Here is a 21,656-nt window from a genome sequence, read left to right as displayed (position 1 = left end):
GCTAATCATTTTAAGAGCGTGCGGAATGTCAATGGTATGCCTGGGGTCAAGTAAGTACCGAGGTGTTGCACTATTGAGAGCCCTAGTCACTTGCAGCCTCAATTTCTTTGGAACATGCTCAGAAATGCGAACATGTACTCTTCTCTTGACTCTTCTAATGTATGTGCTTCGGCACGTACATGTAAATTGGTAAATGCAGTTAGAGCTACTGAGAAAAGAGTAATTGTTGACTTTAGTTTATTAGAAGCTGACGAGAAACCAGGAAATGTAATGAATACATATTATTCTGCATCAATATTTGTTCCTGCTTTATTTAGATTGTATGTATATTACCATTTGTTGCGGGGGGCGTGGTGGAAGATTCAGAAAATTCCTTGAAAATAAATAGCCAATAAAGGTTTTGTAAACGCTAAGAAGCATCTTAGATTAATATAAAAACTTTAGATTTTCTATACAAGAACGAATTTTCAGAGTAAAGTTTACTTATTTATGCCTGTTACACCTTATGGAGGAGCATAGGTCACCCACAAGCACTTTCCATCTAATCCAGTCTTAGGCAATCAACTGCAGGTTTTTCCAGTTGTTATGCATCCTTCTTATCATATCTGCTTGGAATAAAATGTTTCTTACATATTTCGTGCCTTTTCTCTTGTGTTCATCAAGTCACTGTGTAGATCTAACCTGGGGAGTTACTAGATTAGCTTAGGAACCAAATCTAGCGTTCAATTTGAAGACTTATCACTATTAGAAAATAATAAGTGTCAGATTTCACAATCTTCATGCTTATTGATCATTAATATCAGAAACAAAACGTAAATAATGTAATGTTACGGTATAAAGTCAATTAACCTACAAGCTGATTTAAGCTTATTTAATTAGTCTTTGAATTAGAAAAAGACCAGTTTTTACAGTCTCTATCTCAAATGATAATCAAGAATAAAGATTCTAACAGAATGGCATGAATTCATTTTATTTCGTCTGGTTCTCGTCAGTTGCTTATAACTTCAGATATTTAAGAACTAAATTATTCACCTTAATTTCTCGACCACCATTAATTTTCCAAACTATTGGCAATTGATGACACCCAGATAAATTATGATTATAGGTGATCATAACTTCAGAATATTCTCCAGATTTTAATAAACATCGTCTTGGTTGAATATCAATTAATGAATGATTTTCAATATGTAACTAAAAAGAATGAAAAGAAAGTAAACATTATTTCTAGTAAATTTATTGAATGTTTATACATAATTTTGAATTATTAAAGGTTTTTTTTAGCGAGTTAGTTTTCTACGGGATGGGGTCGCTAACACCATACCTAACCCATCTCCTTTATCCGCCCTTGGAACCGGCAGTAACTATAGAAAAGCTGTAGGTGACCTAGTATTCGATCATAGGTGTCTTCGAAACATTACTCGTATATCCTGGCACCAACGAGTAGGTAATGCAGTTGTTAGGAAACGTGTACTAGCTAAGGATGGCAAATCAATTGATGACGTAGCGAAACTTCATCAGTTGAGATGGCTGGTACACGTGCTAAGTATGTCCAACCACCGACTGCCCCGATGTGCGATGTTTCATGGTGTAGGAGTAGGTTGGAAGAAAGCTAAGGGCGGCCAGACCAAAACATGGCACAATTCCATGAAGTCACTGACAAGTGGAAAGAATGAGTCATGTTGGTAGGTGTAGACTACCTGGTTGGGATCCGTGAGACGATAACGACCGATGGTTATGGACCTTTAATGACATGACTAAAAATCGTTTGCAATGGCTCAGGTGCATCCACTCTTCGTGTTCTCCTAAATTCTAATCTTCCGAATTCTCCTTTTCTTTTTCCAAACTTATTTCACTGGATTATACTCCTTGATTAACATCTTCAAACCCTAATGTTTCCGATTACTGCTTATAATCTTACTACCTCTACCACTATGGGATTTGAATTGACAATTGTATCTTTGTGCTAACGTGGTATGGGAACTCGAACTGTTGTTATTGACTAACTGACTGGTAGATGGCCTTTGCTCCTCCACGAGGAGTAACAGGCGTAAGCAAGCGAGTAATATACCATTTCTGAAAAGATATTTTTGATTAAGGAGAGAAAAAGCTTATATAAATAAATGAATAAAAAAATAAGACCTAAGATGGATCATATAAAGTTCTGGTGGTTGATATTAACCCTATAGAATCAGCCTTTGTAGAATGATAATCGTTTAATATTGCAGAATAGATGCGATTGAAATATTAGAAGTACTAGACAGCCGTTTCGTATTAGTATGGGATTCCTTAGCAGTGTACATTCATCACTCCACACATGGGATTTGGACTCAGGACCTTCGGTCATGTAAGTGAACGCCTAACCTTCAAACTATTGAGCCGGCATCCAATGGTGTGATTGTCTAACTTCAGTCAATCCATGATTCTGCGCAACCCTTCATTCATTTTCTGAAGTGGATAACTGATTCACACTGAACACGGATATTACTACAATCTCTAAGAAACCCCAGACTAAGAATTCAGAGATTTCTTCAAATTTACATGTAACAATGAGTTGTATTGAAAAGTAGATCCTCAATTCATTTTTCACAGCAAAACATTTGATAACTAAAAAGTAGGTTAAAATTACAAGTCAATCCAATCTTCAGAGATGAGACTATATTATCTTTACAAATACAAATGTTACACATATTATAAGTCAGCTAAGGTTTAAAGATTGACCTACTTGTTGAAGTTCAGCTTCCTCATAATGTCCACTTTCTGCCCAAGTGGGTAGTTCAATACGTAAATCTTCCGGAAACATGAAAGCGAAATCGACTTCTATCAAACCTGAGTTCTCCACCAAAAAGCATAGTAGTGCCTTAGAATTGTTGACCTCAGCATTTTTAGCTATAACTGATGTTCCAATGAATAAATCAAATTCTGGTCCACGACAATCCAATGATTTGGGATGATCACGATAAAGTGGACGACTATTGATTGTATCCTTAAATTCATATTCTGTTGGATCAGATTCTAAACTAATATTCAAACTATAAAGTAATGAGAATAGAATAAGCATGAAATAAACCCGTGATTGGTCAGTTCAAATAGTAATAAAATGTTTATAAATTAACCATGGCGAGAAGCCATAACTAGTGAAGTTCAACCGGGTCTGTTAAGAGATAGTAACTCACTGAAGACGATGGTGGACGGTGGTTCAATTTCGTGAATAACACCATTGGACGCCGGCTCAGTGGTCTATAGGTTAAGACCGATAGGTCCTGGGTTCGAATCTCGCGAGGCGGGGTCATGGATGCACACTGTTGAGGAGTCGCACAATAGAACGAAACGGCCATCCAGTGCTTCCAGGTTTCCCATGGTGGTCTAGCTTCAACTGACTCATTTTTAGTTGAGAATTTTTGTTATAGGACCCCTGGTGATAGTTATTACTTTATAAATAAAGTAATTAACTCACATTTCTGACAATTTTTGAAAGATCAAGCTTCTCCTGCAGTTTTGACGTCGCATATCAATCATCTGGTTGATTACTATTTCTAACATAATATAGGGATTAGTCGTTGGGCTACCTAGAATACGTGGATCCTGCTTGTATTAAGAGAATTAATTCAATCACTCATTGTTTGGAATGATAAAGAACTATATCAAAATGGAGCAGATGTGTTAGATAAAGTCGTATTGATAAGTTCAGGTGTCCAAGTAAGGGATTGTGAGATGATTGTAATTTATGTTTGTACGCTTTGGATAACGTCTCTGAACTGCTCACAAAGTTCAAAAATTTATTTACTACCATCTTCTTATAAACTCCACCTTCAACCCTTCTAGCGCTACCGTAGGTCCGAAACTCAGATAAAAGAGAAGGGTTGGGCATGGGATCAACTATTAAACTCGTAGAAAACAAGCGTTTTAAAAACTGCTAACCTGATTAAATTATTTTAACCATTTAGACTCTGTCTTGTGAGTTGAAGGATATTCGTTCAGAACAATTATGACGCCTCATAATGAAAGCCTATATTTTTCGGAAGTCAAGAGGCCCGCACCCTTTCTAACAACCCGAGAAATAGGTGATATAGGTACATGCAATGTCCAGGAATTATATAGACTGTGAGGACCAGTCAGATAACTGTGGAAATGAGAATATAAAACCCGGAGGTTTGTGGATTCAGTGAAACCTATTAAACCGAAGCCGAACAGAAAATGATAGATCCGAGAGAGAAGATGCTGTACTCAGATTACGAAGAAGAAAAAGCTCTACACATAGAGAGTTGCTCTGATGCTATCCAGAGAAGCACATAAAGCACTTTTAGGATGGGAAACTCATCGACCTAGAACCATCATAAGAAATTCTTGCGACGGACTAAACTGTCATTTCGTGCACGGAGGACAGTTCACTGATCCACTCCAAGTAGAGAACAGTGTCAGATAAGGCTGCTTGCTCTCAATCTTTCTCTCTCTCTTCTGGTGATTGACTGGATTATGAAGACCTCGACATCTGAGGGGAGGTACGGAATACTATGTCAGCTTGCACACAACTAGACGACTTGGACTTCGAAGATCACCTAACTCTTCCATCCCATGCGCACCAACAATTGCAATCAGAAACAGAGAGTGTGGTAGCAGCAGCCTCTACATCAGTAGACATCAACATAGACAAGGGAAAAGTAACATCCACAAATACAACATGGAGAACGCAAACCAAACCAATCACACTTGATGGAGAAACTCTGGGACCGGTGGAGACTTTCACGTACCTGGGTAGCATAATCGATAAACAAGGAGGATATAGATGCAGAAGTAATTGCAAGAACTGGTAAATCAAGGACAGCATTCCTACAACCGAAGAAAATATGGATCTCAAAACAACTGTCAACCAATATTGATGGTCAGAATCTCCACTACGAACGTCAAGACAGTTCTATTGCACGGAGCTGATACGTGTAATCTACAATCATCAAAACAGTACAGATATTTCTAAACAATTGTCTATACAAAATACTCAGTGTCCGTTGATCGGATATCATCAGCAACAGCCTACTGTAGAAGACAACAAACCAGCTTCCGACTGAAGAGGAAGTTAGGAAGTGGATGAGACATATATTATGAAACTCATCAATTTGCGTCACGAGGCAAGACCTTACTTGGAATTCTGAAGGAAAACGGAAAAGAGGAAGACCAAGGAATAAACTGCTCCGGGAATTGAAGGCAGACATCAAAAGAATGAGTATTAATCCAATTAGCATTCAAATTTTGAATGTGACTCCTCTTAGTTTTATCTTAGTAACTTCATCCTGCTGTAGCACTATTTTTGTTAAACATGTTTTGACATATTTATCACTTGACTCACTGACTAATAAATCTTGGTCACAATAAATGAATTATCTCATAAAGAAATTTGATCCTTTTTTCCAGTATCTCATTCACTAATAAGTAAAATTTATTTATTTAAACACAAAACTATTGATACAAAGAGGCACCAAACAGATATGCGCCACAACTGGAGCCCTCGACCTAAAAGGTCTAATCCACAAGGCAGTGGAGCGACGTCAAGAGATGCAGTCCCACGGAAGCCAGTGACCAACAATAGGCTCATACGTCATTTGTTCCTTCAAGATTCTGGAGCCCACGTGGAGCATTGGTTTGGAATCAGGGTTGTCCATCTCCCTTAGATGAACCCTACGTGTCCATCAACCCGGTTAATGCGCCGGACATTTGCTTTTCGTCCTCTCAATTTCGTAAACAACAGTGGTGCCACGAGTAGGCAGTGAGTAGGACTTTCTTGACAGTGGTTGTATGCACGTGGTCATGTGAGAGCATTTCGATAGGGAGGGCTGACTCTTCTGACTTTCGGCCATACCAGGTATTTGGGGGCAATCAATAAAATACTCATCATGATAAAATTTATATTAATGAACAGTAAATACAAACCTGTCTATATCTAAACTTCGCCATAGTTCCACTGGACTAGTATTATTTAAACTTCCTGAACCATGAATATCAGTAATTCGTAGGGTAGGATAAACTGATTCAACAAATATTGTTGTAGCTAATATTTCTTCAGTTAGATATTTACGTGTATTATCTATAGTAAGTTCAGAATAAACATTGTAAGATACATAGAATTACTAATAAGGGTTTATAACTTTTCGTTATTGATATTGTGGACTGTAATTTAATAGTCCCTGTTTATTTACATGAATCACATGAGCAGATTACCTGGATATATAACGTTACGTCATAAGTTTTAGTAAACGTGATGTTAGACTAACATTGATCTCTAGGCGGTACATTTTTTTCCTGTTTGATACTAATCAAGTAGATTCATTTGAATTCGGTGCTGATACACACATATTTGATTAACCCCTTTTTTACTAAAAAAGATGAAAGTAGTGAATGATTGGTTGTTTCATAGACTTTACTTTTATACTGAATTATTGGTTCCTCAATCGAATTAAACTTACACTCATTTATAATACACTGGTTTTATGGATATAGGAAACGCTCATCTTGGAACGGTAGCACATCACATGGTTGATAGTTAAGGAATGTAATGAATGCGTTTAGAGTGATGAACCAGAGGGAGTGATGCTAATTGATATACCTTAACTTGACATTTGTTTTCCATGAATTAATGTTTAATCTTCATTTACTTCTCCATTGCAGAAAAAAAACTGAACATTTCTACATCAATTAAATGATAACTAACAAACTAAAGAATTTCACTCACACAGTTTGTTTACCTTCTTAACATGCTAACAAATTTACCTTCAATATTCTAGACTTGTCATTTGATTCATTTGTAAAACTCTGATAAAGTTATAATTTTTGATTGAGATCGTGAATCGACTGATGTTAGACCACCATTTAAAACCTGGAAGCACTAGACGGCCGTTTTGCCATATGATGGGACTCCTCAACAGTGCGCACCCACGATCCCGCCTCGCGGGATTCGAACCCAGTGGATAATAATAATCTCCACATCGAAAATTGTAGTTCCTAACTACATTTGCATTAAATAAACAGAATACTTTATCGGTAGACAATTCATTTTCTTAAAATTCTAACTTGTAATTACTTATTTACGCCTGTTACTCCTCGTGAAGGAGCATTGGCCGCTCACTAGAAATTGTAATACTGATTGGAAATAATTAGATTTATTACCCTGTATTCAACTGAAGTGAAAACAACGAAATACAACAAAAATTCCTCGTATCCTACTTTTCTTGTTTAAATTAAATTTGTAAATGTAATTCTAATCAATGAAATACCAAACTACTCTCGACTAAATAAGCAAAGATGGATAGTGGCTAGTAACAGAATCCAGGATGTGCGTTTCATCCTATTTAGGACTTGTCAGCTGAATAAACCTGCATCTCCGAGTTGGTGTTTATTCTGGGACTCGAATCCAGTAACGTTCACTTCAAACGTCGTCACGTTATCCACTTAGCTTGCCACGTGAATGTACAATGGGGTGAAGTTGACTAAATCACCATCATTATTTTTGTCATCATCATTATCATGATTATTACTGGAAAGTGGATAAGTTTCTGAACCTTTAAATATTATAAACAAAAGTAATGATTCAGTAGCATAATCAATTTTAAACACAATTTAATTATATTTATATTCAAACAAACCTGATTTATTGTTTATTCCATCAATCATTTTATTGGTATTTTCCTTATTACTAATAATCTCATTAGTAGTATACAAACGATAGAATAAATGAAAACAAAAGCTTCCTTTTGATTTTGGGCAAATATTGATTGTAATTGATTTAGTTGAATGACCACTAATCAGATTATCATTAGTGTTTACCGTAATAAATTCATCCAACTTTAAATTCTGATTACTCTCAGGATACAGTGGCTTAATTATTGTACAGAAATGAGTTGATATCTGTAAGAGAAAATTTTTTTATAAAGAAGTAAAGCATAAAAGTTTATGAAGATTGTTGAGTGTTATGGAGATTACAAACTAAACCTAAGTTAGATAACGATTCAAAAAACATAAAAACAGAAAGCACTGGATGTCGTTTGAATAGATTAAAGGTAAAGTGTTCATCGTAAAACCTAAAGTACTTGATTTTGATCTTTGGTAGGATTGTGAATGTGCACTACTATGAAGTATTAAACTACAACAAAACAACTGTGCAACGCTTCTTGTTTTTCAATAGCTGTTCAACTTACATTGGTTCGTGATCTAAATAAAAGAAAAGTAATTCAATTCAAAAGATTCGTAAATGGGAATAGGGGACGAGCTGCTTTGAATGAAGTCGTAATTGTATTATTTACATGAGTTGTGATCTCTGAGGAATTCATGAATATATATATATATATATATATATGGCAGGTAGATAATCTTAAGACAGAAACTTGAAGAAATACGAAAGCTATCATTCAGAAAATACAGGTGTTTATTAACAGTTGCCTACGCAAAATAATTCGGATCCGTTGGTCAGATGCCATCAGCAACAACCTACTGTAGGAGAGAAAAAACCAAATCCCAGCGGATGAAGAAATCAGGAAGAAGTGTTGGAAGTCGATAGGATACATATTGAGGAAAGCACCCAACTGCGTCACAAGGTAAGGCCAAATGAGGAGAGGAAGATCAAAGAACACATTACGCCGGGAAATGGAGATAGAAATGAGAAGAATGAACAATAAATTGGAGGGAATTAGAAAGGAAGGCCGAGGAGAGAGTGCTTTGGAGAATGCTGGTCGGTGGCCAATGCTCCACTGGGAGTAACAGACGTAAGTAAGTAAGTAAATAAGTGAAGTAGATAATCCTAATGATATTACTTACTATACTACGATTATGAAAATTAATCTTATAACTTGCTGATGTATTTACTAATAATGGATGACAAGTAATTGTCTCTGGATCAATCGATAACTGGGCATTTCCTGACATTGTGATGACACGTAATTCTTTTTGTTTTATTTCATATGAATATTCATTAAATTTTTGATTATTAGAATAGTTTTTGAATCGATTAAATCTCCAATATCTAAGACGTGGTTTAAATACACAATTAATAACTTGTGTCGGATGAAATGTCCACAATTGTGACTGAAACCAAAAAAAGAAATAGGTATTAAACAAAATGGATAATTGAGATATCATAGCGATATAATTTATAGGTTGAAATTAGGGTGATTACTATTTCATTTAGTATGAATCAAGACAAGTTAAACGAAGAAGTATTCCCTTTTAATTCAGTCAGTTACAACACAGGACCAGGCACATATATACATCGGTCCAAGTTGCCACACCTCATTAGCACAACAAAATGAATACACAGATTCATAGAACTAGCTAATTCAATGGTGGTTATACATAAAATAAAGATTGCATATAAGGATACAGTACAGTAAGAAAGAATTAGTTCGTAGAAAGAAAGATATGAAGCAATTTAAATCTTATAGTTTAAGGGAAGATTGAGAGTGTATACACCTACGCCATGTCACTCACAATCTCCACCCATTGGTTACGATAGTCACGCGGACTCCAACCAAGTAGTCTGCATCTATCAACATGGCTCAGACTAGAGATTAGTGACTTTATGGACTGATGCCATGTTTTGGTCTGACAGACCCTAACTTTCCTTTGAATTAGTTCTTTATCAAGGCTCTACACTAACTAGTGTTTTTTTTAGCTAGTGTTTTCTTTAGCGGGTTAGTTTTCTACGGGTTGAGGTTGCTAACTCCATGCTCAACCCTCCTCTTTTATTTAGGCTTGGGACCTGCAGTAGCCCCAGAGGGGCTTCAGGCTGTACACCAATATATATATATATATATATATATATATATATATATATATTATAAGTGAATAGAAAGTCGATGACAATTAGATAATGATGAGTCAGTTTAATAGTACAATAATCAATTAGTTACATAATGTTTGAAAGAGTAAAGTTAAAACTAAGGTGAAATTTTACAATCAGTTAATTATTACAAGTTGTTACATAAGAATAGGAATAGGAATTGAAATTACTATCTATGAAAGTACTTGGTAAGGCGGGTGTAGTGAAAATTAGATTAGATTAATAAGAAAAGGGAAAGAAAGGTTTCGAAACATGTAATAGTATCTAAGTAGAAGGTTAGGGTAGATTCAAAGGTAGTGTAAGCTATTTCTGTATACTAAGGTTAGGTTTTTCGATGTGTATTCCTATGGCTTCTGTTATGCGTAAGAGTCAGATTCTGGAACTATAGGGTAAAATCGGTGAGATTGTATGAATAATTTCAAACGCTAAATTTTTAATCTATACGATGACCAGTATCGACTAGATGCATTAAGATAGAGCTTAGTGTTATTTTCTACTGTCCTTTGGTCAACCATGAGTGATGATATTTTAAAAAAAAAACGATGATGTATTTATTTAGTTGTGCGCTAAATGTAACAAGCTCCGCCAGAGTATTTCAATAAACAATTGAATAGTGTGGTTATTCCAATTCTTTACAAATAAAAGAGAGATATGATTATCTTTTATGAAATGAGTTCCCTTGATAAGTTTTGATCTTAACTTCACAAAAGATTACTCCTGGAGTTCTGGTGAGAAGCCGTGACAAGTAGAGTTCAACCGTGTCTGAGGCACTCAGTCACTGAAGACAATGATGGGTGGTCGCGCAGTATCATGGATTGGTTGAAGTTAGACATTAACACTGTTTTATGTCGGATCAGGCGTCTAGAGGTTAGGTGTTTGAGCGCAAGATCGAAGGTTTTTAGGTTCGAGTCCCGCGTGCGGGTCTGTAGACGCGCACTGCTGAGAAGTTCTATACTTCCACATCTCCATAGACAAAAGAGAATACTGAAGATGAATAAAATGTGCAAAGTTACATGACTTTTGCAAGGAAACGATTAATAAATGAATAAATTATAAGATGTCATTGAAGAAAGTTAAATCAGTAGTATTTACATACTTGTATTTCATTTGGTAATAGAAATCCTTTATTCGGATGGACTTCTAATTCAGTTTTGTCATCAGAAATAATTTCCCAACAAAATCTTTAAAAAAAGGAAATAATCCCATTACAGGTAATACTAAGATAATTATGTATTATGATAAGATAGCAATTCTAAACATTCTGAGTCAATTATAAGCAAAGATAGATATAATGGCCAACAGTAGAATCTGGAACGCACGTTTCGTCCTATTTAGAACTCGTCAACAGGATGTATCTGCATCTCAGAGTTGATGTTCACTCTGGGACTCGAATCCAGTACCGTTCACTTCAAACGCCATCACGTTATTCATTTAACTACTATCCATCATTGCTTATGATGCATGTGAATGAAGGCAATATTGAGGCAATACGCACAGTACGCACATATGACAATAAGAGACTGATCAACTACAGTCCTAAACATCAATAAGAAGGTTCAAGTAAACAATACCAAGCGAATTCTGAGTCAATATTTGGTATTCTATTAGTTATTATTATTTAAACACATAAACATTGGTACAAGGAGGCACCAAGTATATTTGTGTGAGGGCTGTGATACTGTTCGGGTGCCCGAACTGGGACAGGTGATTTTCTTAGGGGGCCACACCCGAAGCCTTCGACCTGAAGGTCTGGCCCACAAGGCAATGGAGCATCGTGAGGAGATGCAGTCTCATGGTAGCCGGTGACCAACGATTGGTTCATACGTCATTTGTTCATTCAGGATTCTGGAGCCCATATGCACCATTGGTTTGGAATCAGGGTTTTCCAACTCCCTTAGGTGGACTCTCCATGTCCACCAACCCGGTAAAAGCGCCGGACATTCGCTTTTCGTCCTCTCAGTTTCGTAAACAACACCCCCGTCACGAGAAGGCAATGAGTAGGACTTCCCTGGCAGAGGCTATATACGCGTGGTCATGTGAGAGCATTTCGAGGGGGAGAGTGGACTCTCCCCACTCTCGGCCATACTAGGTCATTTGGTATTCTAATCTTTTATAAATATCACAAAACCTATCAGTTTTATTATTCAAGCAATGAAAGATATACTGATTCTTCTATCTGGTAATATAAGGAAAGAAGTCTTCTTTTCGTTGCTTTTTCTCTCTATCTTTCTCTTCAAATGCTCCCAATCATTCTGAATTTATCAATTTAGTTCTTCTTCAACACATAAAATGTCTTTGTTGTCATCACAAACGAACCTCATTGGGAAAACTAAGAAAACGACGGGACATTAGATGAATAGTTCCTCCTAGTATGGGGCTACTAAGTAGAACAGATTCATGACCCCTGTGGCAATCGAAACCAAGACGTTTAGATCAAGAGATGAGTTATTAACCTTTGAACCACTGAGTTATTATTCAATGGTTTACATACTCCATACATTTTGAATAATTTGCAATCCTTTTTCAATTGTTTCTAAAAAAGGGTAACTATCAGTTAATTTCGTGTTATAAACTACATGTAGTGTCGGTTACTATGTTAAGTTCATATAACCTATTCTAGCTTCTGGACAGGTCAATCTATTCATTCCACTTAAGTCATATTTTGACCTTGTTAATTACTCGCATATCAACCTTGACTGTTTTTATATGAGTGTATATGTGTGTGCCCTTCTTATCCTACTGAGTACATGTCTGTAACTTATTTTTATCTGGCTATAAATATCAATTAATGCTTGATTAAATCGAGTTGCCTCCACATGGGTAACATTTCACTTCACTCTCTTTTCTTCGCTTCGTTTACTCGAACGTTTGTCTCAATCAAAAATTGTACGAAATATGCGTATTCAAAACTCCCTTCTCGTATTTTACTTAATTCAATCCCATTATTCACCAACGTGAGTTAAGTCAATGATTATATACGAGGATTGACGGCATGTATATCTCAATAGCAATCATTCGTACGATCTAACTGGAGTCAGATATAAGGTCACTGAATATACAAAATTCAAAATAATCTGGATGAATCCTTAACACTCATAATAGATTCAATTGATAAACTTACAAAATGAATAACTAATAATATCGGTAATATATAGAACTCAAAACAACTTTCAACCAATTTCAAAGTCACAGTCTTCAATACGAACGTCAAGACAGTTCTACTGTACAGAGCTGAAACTTGGAGAACTACTACAACCACCATCAAGAAGGTACAAGTATTTATAAATAGCTGTCTACGCAAGATACTCAACATTCATTGGCCGGATACCATCAGTAACAGCCTACTTTGGGAGAGAACAAACCAACTTCGAGCTGAAGAAGAAATTAGGGAAAAACGATGGAAATGGATAGGATATACATTACGTAAATCATCAAACTGCATCACGAGGTAAGCTGTAACTTGGAATCCTGAAGGGAAGCGGTAAAGTGTGAGGCCAAGGAACACATTACGTCGGGAAATAGAATCAGATATGAAAAGAATGAATAACAACTTGAAAGAGCTGGAAAGTATTCCCCAGAACAGGTTTGGATGGAGAATGCTGGTGAGCGGTCTATGCTCCTTCATGAGGAGTAACAGGCGTAAGTAAGTAAGTAAGTAACATTCATCAAAACTCACTCTATTTTATAAGGTGAGACATTTGTAATATTGAATTTCTTTTGTGTATATGCACCTACATGAGTAGGTACAAAATACAATTCACCATTGTTTTCTAAAATGATATTCGCTGTAGTAAAATTGATTTCAATTGGGATTCTCTGAAATAAGTAAATGTAAAAGTTAATTTTAATGCATAAAACAAGTATATAAATTTGATGATGATGGTGAGACTATATAATTTATGGACGAAACAATCAGGTTTAAGATAACAGGTTACGGATTTTGTGGCAAAATTCATTCATCCATTAGGTTAAATAGAGTTATGGCATTATAGCTGATATCAGTACGTGATAAAAACCCTAAATATAATTCCTAACCTTAATCATCAACTGTAAATTATAGTTTTAATTCCTCACATAGATTAATAACCTTCATGTGGTCCTGGTTATTAAGTGGACACTCTCAAGGTCAGTCTGGTGTCTCTCAAATGTCGTCTATAAATTATAGTTTCACCAAGATGATTAAGTAAGATGGAACAATGTAGGATTAAACACTGTGCTAGTGAATAGAGCTTTCACCAATAAGAAGAATAACATTCGCATATGTAAGAAATCACAAATGGGATTTAAGTAAATCTATTTACTTTCGAAACTAAGTAGAAATTTTATTTTCTGACGTTTCATGACTCAGTGTAAGCAACTTCTTTAGAGAATAAACAACCAAATCAAATTTAATCCAAGCTTAAATAGTACAAAGGAACAACGCAAGAAGTATTTAACACTGAGTCAAAAAACGTCAGAAAACTTAATTCTTCTATTCATTAGGATATTACAAATATATTGATTTATTAAGGAAATATAGATAGTGGCCAGTAGTTGAATCCAGGACGCGCGTTTCATCCTATTTGGAACTCGTCAACTGGGTGTACATGCCTCTCAGAGTTGATGTTCAACTTTAGGACTCGAACCCAGTACCGTTCACTTCAAACTCCATCACATTATTCACTTAGCTACTGAATCCTTTACTTATGATGCTTGTAAATGAAGGCAAAGGGTTGTAGATATCGTACATTATAAAAATGTGTACCTTCTCATAAATATGTACATTGAGTAGGTATAAACAGATTTTATTTCACCATGTTTTAGTCTACTAAAATAATATTTTAAGTGGTGAGAGAATCATTCCATGATATAATAATCAGACCGCCGTCAATATTCTGCGAATAAGATATTCCAGTCCTCATCAATGAATCTTTACCGATCCAACTAGTTTCATAGATTAACTGACAGCACAAAGAACAGAAAGCGATTAAAAACTTCAATATGATCCATCACAGTAGATCGACTGAAATCTTGTCAAGATAATCATCATTGATCATTCTAAAAACAATGTCAGACTTCCTTTGTCGTTTAACTGGATTAACATAATTAAAACTCGATATCGAGTCTGAAAATAACTGAATTTTCTTGAACTATGTGCATTCATAAAACTGATATCATCTAAATGAGTTGTGCAAGAATGAAAAATTCAATGTAACGCTCTTTGCTGAGCACACTGACAGATTCCTGCCTACATGTCTGAGTGTAAACAGATATTGAAATCCATCGTTCATACTTGACACTCGACACAGTTTCATTCAATTCAAATATGATGTTGCAAAACATGATTGAAATTGATAGTGCACTGAATATCGTATTATGCATCGTAGTGACAATTTTCCAGTGAGTGAAACTGTCACTCTCTTTTCTTCGCTTCGTTTACTCGAACGTTTGTCTCAATCAAAAATTGTACGAAATATGCGTATTCAAAACTCCCTTCTCGTATTTTACTTAATTCAATCCCATTATTCACCAACGTGAGTTAAGTCAATGATTATATACGAGGATTGACGGCATGTATATCTCAATAGCAATCATTCGTACGATCTAACTGGAGTCAGATATAAGGTCTCATGAAGAACGATGTCTGAAAGACAAGCTATTATAAGAATCACTTCAATGGCGTGGCCATCGACGACAGAAGTCTGATAACTGAGACAGTCTCTCTCTCTCTCTTGTTATATATATAATATAAGATAATTACCCATTCATGTTTTGGTTGTTGGTTCATTGACACAATCTCAAGTCCTTTGAGTATCATTTTATCTTCTCTGCTTGCCATCTTTTTTTTGATTTCAGCATAGGATAGATTAGTTTCACATTGAAACACAATCACTTTGTATGAATTAGGCGGAATTAAAGTTATTGAAGGGATAAGTTGAATATTCAAAATATTCCTTAACATTTAAAACAAATAACCAAACAAAAGCAAAATCATGATGAGTGTAAGATTAGAAGAAATTCACATATTGATTGATGTACAAATGAATAATGAGGAAGAAATTGTCATTTAATAGTGAAATTCATCAGTCCATTGAAGCTAGACCATCATGGAAAACCTGGAAGCACTGGACGGCCGTTTCATCCTATTGTGGGACTCCTCAGCAGTGCGCATCTACGATCCCACCCCCCTCGAGATTCCAACCCAGGATCTATTGCTCTTGTGTACTTTCGCTTAACCTGTAGACCACTGAGCCGGCATCTACAATACGACGAAACGGCCGTCCAGGGCTTCCAAGTTTTCCATGATGGTTAAGATTTGATTAATTCATGATCTCAACCATTATAATTGATAATACTTAAAATGTTTAGAGGATTGATACACCCTATAGGATTCAAATTTGTGTCTTGAAGCTTCACAGATAGAGATGTTGAAATTGAGCTAATTGAGACATGACTAACTTCCTGCACAACTAGGATATTTACAATTGATTGAATTTTCCTTGATCAAGTTGTAATGTACCTGCTAGTCTTTTATTAAGATATGATTTCATTGTGATTAAAGGATTTACTAACTTGACTTTTTGTGTTGAAATCTATACAAACCATTACAAATATTCAATTGAATAGTAAATACTTTACTGTATATGAATATTCTAACGTCTTATAGAAATACATCAATCTAATATGTTGATCATATTGAGAGGGAAATATAAACTCATCGATACTATCGGGTATGCATGAACTAAATCATTGATTAAACCTTGGTAATGTAAACCATTTAATTTTTGTTGTCAAACGATATTATTGCAAGTTACCGCGGCTGCTGGCACCGGACTTGCCCTTTAATTGGTCCTCGTTAAAGGATTTAAATTGTACTCAATCGAATTACGGAACCTTAATTGAGTCCTGTATCCGTATTTTTCGTCACTACCTCCCCGTGCAGGAAGTGGGTAATTTTTGCGCCTGTTACCGTTCTTATTATATTATTGCAAATAGTACTCCTGTAGATGTAAATTTTGTGCTAACTCAAGGCATCATCTTAGCTTTTTAACGTTGGTATTTGAAGCTGTTCAGTAATGAAGGCTGAATAACTGTATTTCCTCATTGGTATACATCATGCATGATCTAAAGACCAATGTCATCATTTTACTAAAATTAGACATATGGACCATGTGTACCATCGGTACATTATGAAACAATCAAGTACATAAACAATGATAAATTTATCGCATGATTTCTTAATTTTTCCGTCTTTTTCCTGTCTTCGCTTTCTTCTCTACAGTTAAAGATGATTATAAATATCTTTTTACATGACTGAAGTAGTTCTTTATCGTACTATTCTATTCCAAAACACGATAAACTTGTTCTTCTCTGTTGATGATAACCGACTGACTGACTAACTGCTATGTAGTAACATAAAAAGTATGGATAGAAAATTGACTTTCGGACATTTATCAGTCTATTCATCATTTCAAACTTTCATAACGTCGTAGCTATGCTACTTTCTTAATGTATATATATATTCTTCTTATACTGCCTACTAAAGACACCTTAATGCTTACTGGATTGATTGCACTTATAGAGTATACTCTGATTACAATCTTGTACTGTAAAATGCAATCACCTCTGACTATTCAGTTAACTTGGCTTCAGAATAACAAAATCCTTATAATAACTTCTTGTATCAAGCTGATCATGCCTGTAAATTAGTGCACTATTCTGTAATTATTTTGATAAAATACATACATGAATAGTAATTGATTTAGATGAAAGAATTGAATGGCTCTAGTTTTAACTTATGGTCACATTATAAATGTGTATTACTGAAATGTCATTTACCATTACTCTCTAAATTGTATTTCATTAATGATAAAATAGATTAACTTAATAATTGTTTACTACTCAACACTACTTTAATTCCAGTGGAATCAATAATTAGATCTCCATTCAAAGTTATTCATCATAGCTATAAAGTGTATAATCAGTCAGTCTTGAGTGCTGTTAGAGGTATGAGGGCAGTTATCACTGCCCAGTTACCCACACTGTGGAAGGGTTCTTCTGGAGGTACCTGAAAAAGAAATTGGATTAGAGGTGGTCTTAGTGACTTGAGAGCGTGACCACAGTGCCTAAGGGACAACTGCTTGAGGTTGGTCACACACGACCTTTTTATGAGTCATTTTCGTGTTAGTTCCGTACTTGTTGAAACCTTACTGCCGGAGACGGATATCCGTGGGATAAGGCGAGGTGTGCATTTTTAGAGTCAACCCTTTCTAACTTCACCCCTCCTTGTGTGAAGGCAGCGTCGCTGTCATGCGGGTTGTTTGAAGGAAACACATTACTGCCACCACACTTCTGTACAGTAAGCAGTACGACTTCGCCATCAGACCTTGGGTTTGTTGCTTTTAATCTTACTGTTCTTCAACCGACCTGTCTGACATGGTAGGAACGTGAGGAACGATTGTTCCAGTCAGTATAGCTCGATTGGTCCATCACGATAGGCAAGCGCGACCACCACGTCAAGGTAGCAACAACGGTCCGGATAAAGTGTATAGAAATTTACTTATTTTTATTTTCAAATTCATTCAATCAAATTAAAATACTGTTATTGTTGCTTAGGGAGAGAGAGAGACAAAGGGGGAGGAAGGGGGAAGGAGGGAGGGAGAGCTTACTCGTCGAAATTTTCATAATTCAAACATTTCTTAAGATTTTTATGTTGTAATAATAATGGATATTCACTTTTATTATATAATGAGATTGAATCAAATTTATTTTCACAATATTCAATTGGATCAAATATAATTGTCGATTTATTTATTTCATAATAAGGCGTAAATGATTGTTTATCACCAGGGAATGTATGACCTGTAAATTAGAAAAAGGAAAACAATAGAGACAACAATAAGAAAAAAACTGGTGAATCAGGGGAATTTATCACAATTGCTATGCCTTATAGTAATTATTTAGATGGTAGTTGGAGGTAGTCAATAGGAAACCCTGGACCTGGGTTTCGTGCTACTTGGCACTCGTCAGCAAGGTGTACCTGTAATCTTGAGGGAACTGGTGCTCATTGGTGGATTTATTGGTTTAGCTGATAATGAAAGCATCAGTAGTTATCATCATAAGCTGAAATTAGATAGAAAGTTAATGTGTGATGTGCTACTGATGTCGATAGATATAAGTAGTATATATCATCAGTCAGTCAGTCAACAACGTAGAACTTCGTACGTACGTACGTACGTACATCAGTTCGAATTCCCATACAACATTAGCATACAAAAAAATGTCAATTAAGATCCTATAGTTGTAGAGGTAGTAAGAGTATAAGCAGTAATTGAAAAGATTAGGATTTGAAGATATCATTCAAGGAGTATAATACAGTGAAATAAATTTGGAAAGAAAATAAGGGACATGAAGAATTTAGAAGATTAGAATTTGGGAGAGCACAAAGAGTGGATGCACCTGCGCCATTACTAACGATTTTGAGCCATGTCTTTCATCATTAGTTGAAAGTGAAATACCTGGTGGCAGAGAGGGTTAAGAAGATTAAAGAAAAGTGAACGAGAACAAAGAATGATTGTTGTGTAAATGAAGGAACAACAAAGTTTGAGATGATTGATTGACATTTTGCAAATGAAGTGTTTATTGTATGGTTCTTAAATTTTACTAAGATATTCTGTAATTTTGTATTCAAATACATTTGGTTGTCCCCATTTGTATTCTCATTCACTATAATTGATAATTATGGAAAAATAAACGGGTACTTTGATTTTAAATACAATCTTTTCGGCATTACAAACTATCCCGTAATGCTATATTTGAATCGAAGATCAAGATCTTCAAGTATTGTGGTTTGAAAGATAATATTAAGTTAATGAGTCAAAGTTTGATGATCAGGATGTTTGCATCAAGTGTTATCAATGAGTTACATTCTCATTTCATGTTCACTCTAATGGCTTGTACACAATTAAGATTGCCCCCAAATGCCCTGGTACGTCCGAGAGTTGGAGAGTCAGTTCTCCCTCTCGAAATTCTCTCACATGGCCACGCGTATATAGCCTCCGCCAGGGAAGTCCTACTCATTGCCTTCTCGTGGCGGGGGTGTTGTTTACGAAACTGAGAGGACGAAAAGCGAATGTCCGGCGCTTTAACCGGGTTGGTAGACATGGATAGTCTACATAGAGGAGTTGAAAAACTCTCATTCCAAACCAATGGTGCACATTGGCTCTATTATCCTGAAGGAACAAATGGCGTGTGAGTCTATTGTTGGTCACCAGCTACCATGGAACTGCATCTCCTGACGTTGCTCCACTGCCTTGTGGATTAGACCTTTTAGGTCGAGGGCTTCGGGTGTGGCCCCTAAGAAAACCACCTACTTTGGTTTGGGCTACCGGGTAATATCCAGCGCTCACATAAGTCGAATGATTTATGTGGCGCATATCTGTTGGGTGCCTCCTTGTACCAATATTTATGTGTTTAAATAAATAAATTAATTAATGGTTGAATTCATGAGTTGATATAAGCTAGACCACCATGGAATCACTGGACGGTTGAGGAGCCATTCATCGATCGATGGGAGTTAAACATTAACACCATTGAATGCCGATTCAGTGGCCTAGTGGTTAAGCGCTTACGCGCGAGACTGTTAGGTCCTGGGTTCGAATCTCACTAAGCGGGATCGTGGATGAGCACTGCTGTGGAGTAACCAGGTTTTCTATGGTAGTCTTGCTTCAATTGACTAATGAATTCAACAATTAAATTACTATAATACCCACAATAACCCTTCTCTGGTTAGAATCATCATATGCTCACTAGTGACCGTCTCCAAGAGGTATTTCCTGGGGTTCTAGTGAAAAGTCATGACATGTGGAGTTCAGCCGGGTCCGTTGTGAGATAGTAACTCGCTGATGACAACGATGGACGGTGGTTCAACCTTGTGGATTAGTTGAAGCTAGACATTAACACCTTTAGATGCCGGTTGGTTCAATAGTCTAAAGCCTAGGCGTTCACGCGCCAGATCAAAGGTGTTGGGATCGAGTCCAGCGTGCAGGATCGTGGATAAACACTGCTGAGAAGTCCCATACTAGGATGAAACGGTCATCCATTGCTTCTAGGTTTTCCATGATAGTCTAGCTTACAATGACTCATGAATCCAACTATTAATATATATATGTATTTGCTGAATAAAAGTTCATTTCAGTGTACATAATTGAGAGACCAATAAGAAGAATTAATAAAATTCCGATGAATTAAATTAGTTTTCATATTTTATAGAGTCTAACTAACTTAATTAACTTGATTAATTGCATTCCTAAAACACTAAAAATGTTTATATTTACATTTATGGTTGAATATATTCTTGGTAACTCTGCCTAAAGTCCCTCCGGGGACTACTGCCGGTCCCAAGCCCGGATAAAGGAGGAGGGTTGGGCATGGGGTCAAAGGAAAAGAGGAAGACCAAAGAACAAATTACGCCGAGAAATGGAGATAGACATGAGAAGAATGAACAAGAATTGGATGGAACTAGAAAAGAAGGCCCAGGACAGAGTGTGTTGGAGAATGCTGGTCAGCGGCCTATGCTCCATTGGGAGTAACAGGCGAAAGTAAGTAAGTAAGTAATATTCTTGGTACTAACGTTGAGTTTGACATTGTATTAATGAACATGTAATGTACTCATCAGTAATGGGAATCAATCTAAATTCTATCAGCTCAAGCATAAAAGACTTATTGTAGATCAAACATGCATATTCAGGAAGAATAGCAAGTTCTATAATGTTATATCCTAATGAAGATTTAATTACGGGTAACTTCTGAGATCTATTAACGGACTGATATTATTTATATATCTTCTTATTGTATA

The 21,656-nt window shown here is 36.0% G+C and overlaps 1 protein-coding gene across 2 annotated transcripts in view; it reads right to left on the bottom strand.

The window, feature by feature from the left end:
- Positions 1-21,656, bottom strand: part of MS3_00002453 (uncharacterized protein) — a 56,615-nt gene that overhangs the window by 19,132 nt on the left and 15,827 nt on the right. Inside the window, exons 8-16 of one of the 2 annotated variants that reach the window (XM_051210054.1) lie at positions 18,469-18,661; positions 15,561-15,753; positions 13,497-13,636; positions 10,917-11,001; positions 8,800-9,066; positions 7,632-7,893; positions 5,923-6,076; positions 2,723-3,029; positions 1,033-1,191 (exon numbers count right to left, since the gene is read on the bottom strand). In XM_051210054.1, coding sequence (XP_051075542.1) covers positions 1,033-1,191; positions 2,723-3,029; positions 5,923-6,076; positions 7,632-7,893; positions 8,800-9,066; positions 10,917-11,001; positions 13,497-13,636; positions 15,561-15,753; positions 18,469-18,661 — 1,760 coding nt within the window. Of the gene's footprint in view, positions 1-1,032; positions 1,192-2,722; positions 3,030-5,922; positions 6,077-7,631; positions 7,894-8,799; positions 9,067-10,916; positions 11,002-13,496; positions 13,833-15,560; positions 15,754-18,468; positions 18,662-21,656 lie in introns of those variants that run through there. The other variant, XM_051210055.1, reaches the window with a different exon arrangement.

The sequence above is a fragment of the Schistosoma haematobium genome, chromosome 1, assembly GCF_000699445.3.
Source record: "Schistosoma haematobium chromosome 1, whole genome shotgun sequence".
Lineage (NCBI taxonomy): Eukaryota > Metazoa > Platyhelminthes > Trematoda > Strigeidida > Schistosomatidae > Schistosoma > Schistosoma haematobium.
This window is presented reverse-complemented; position numbering and strand designations above follow the sequence as displayed.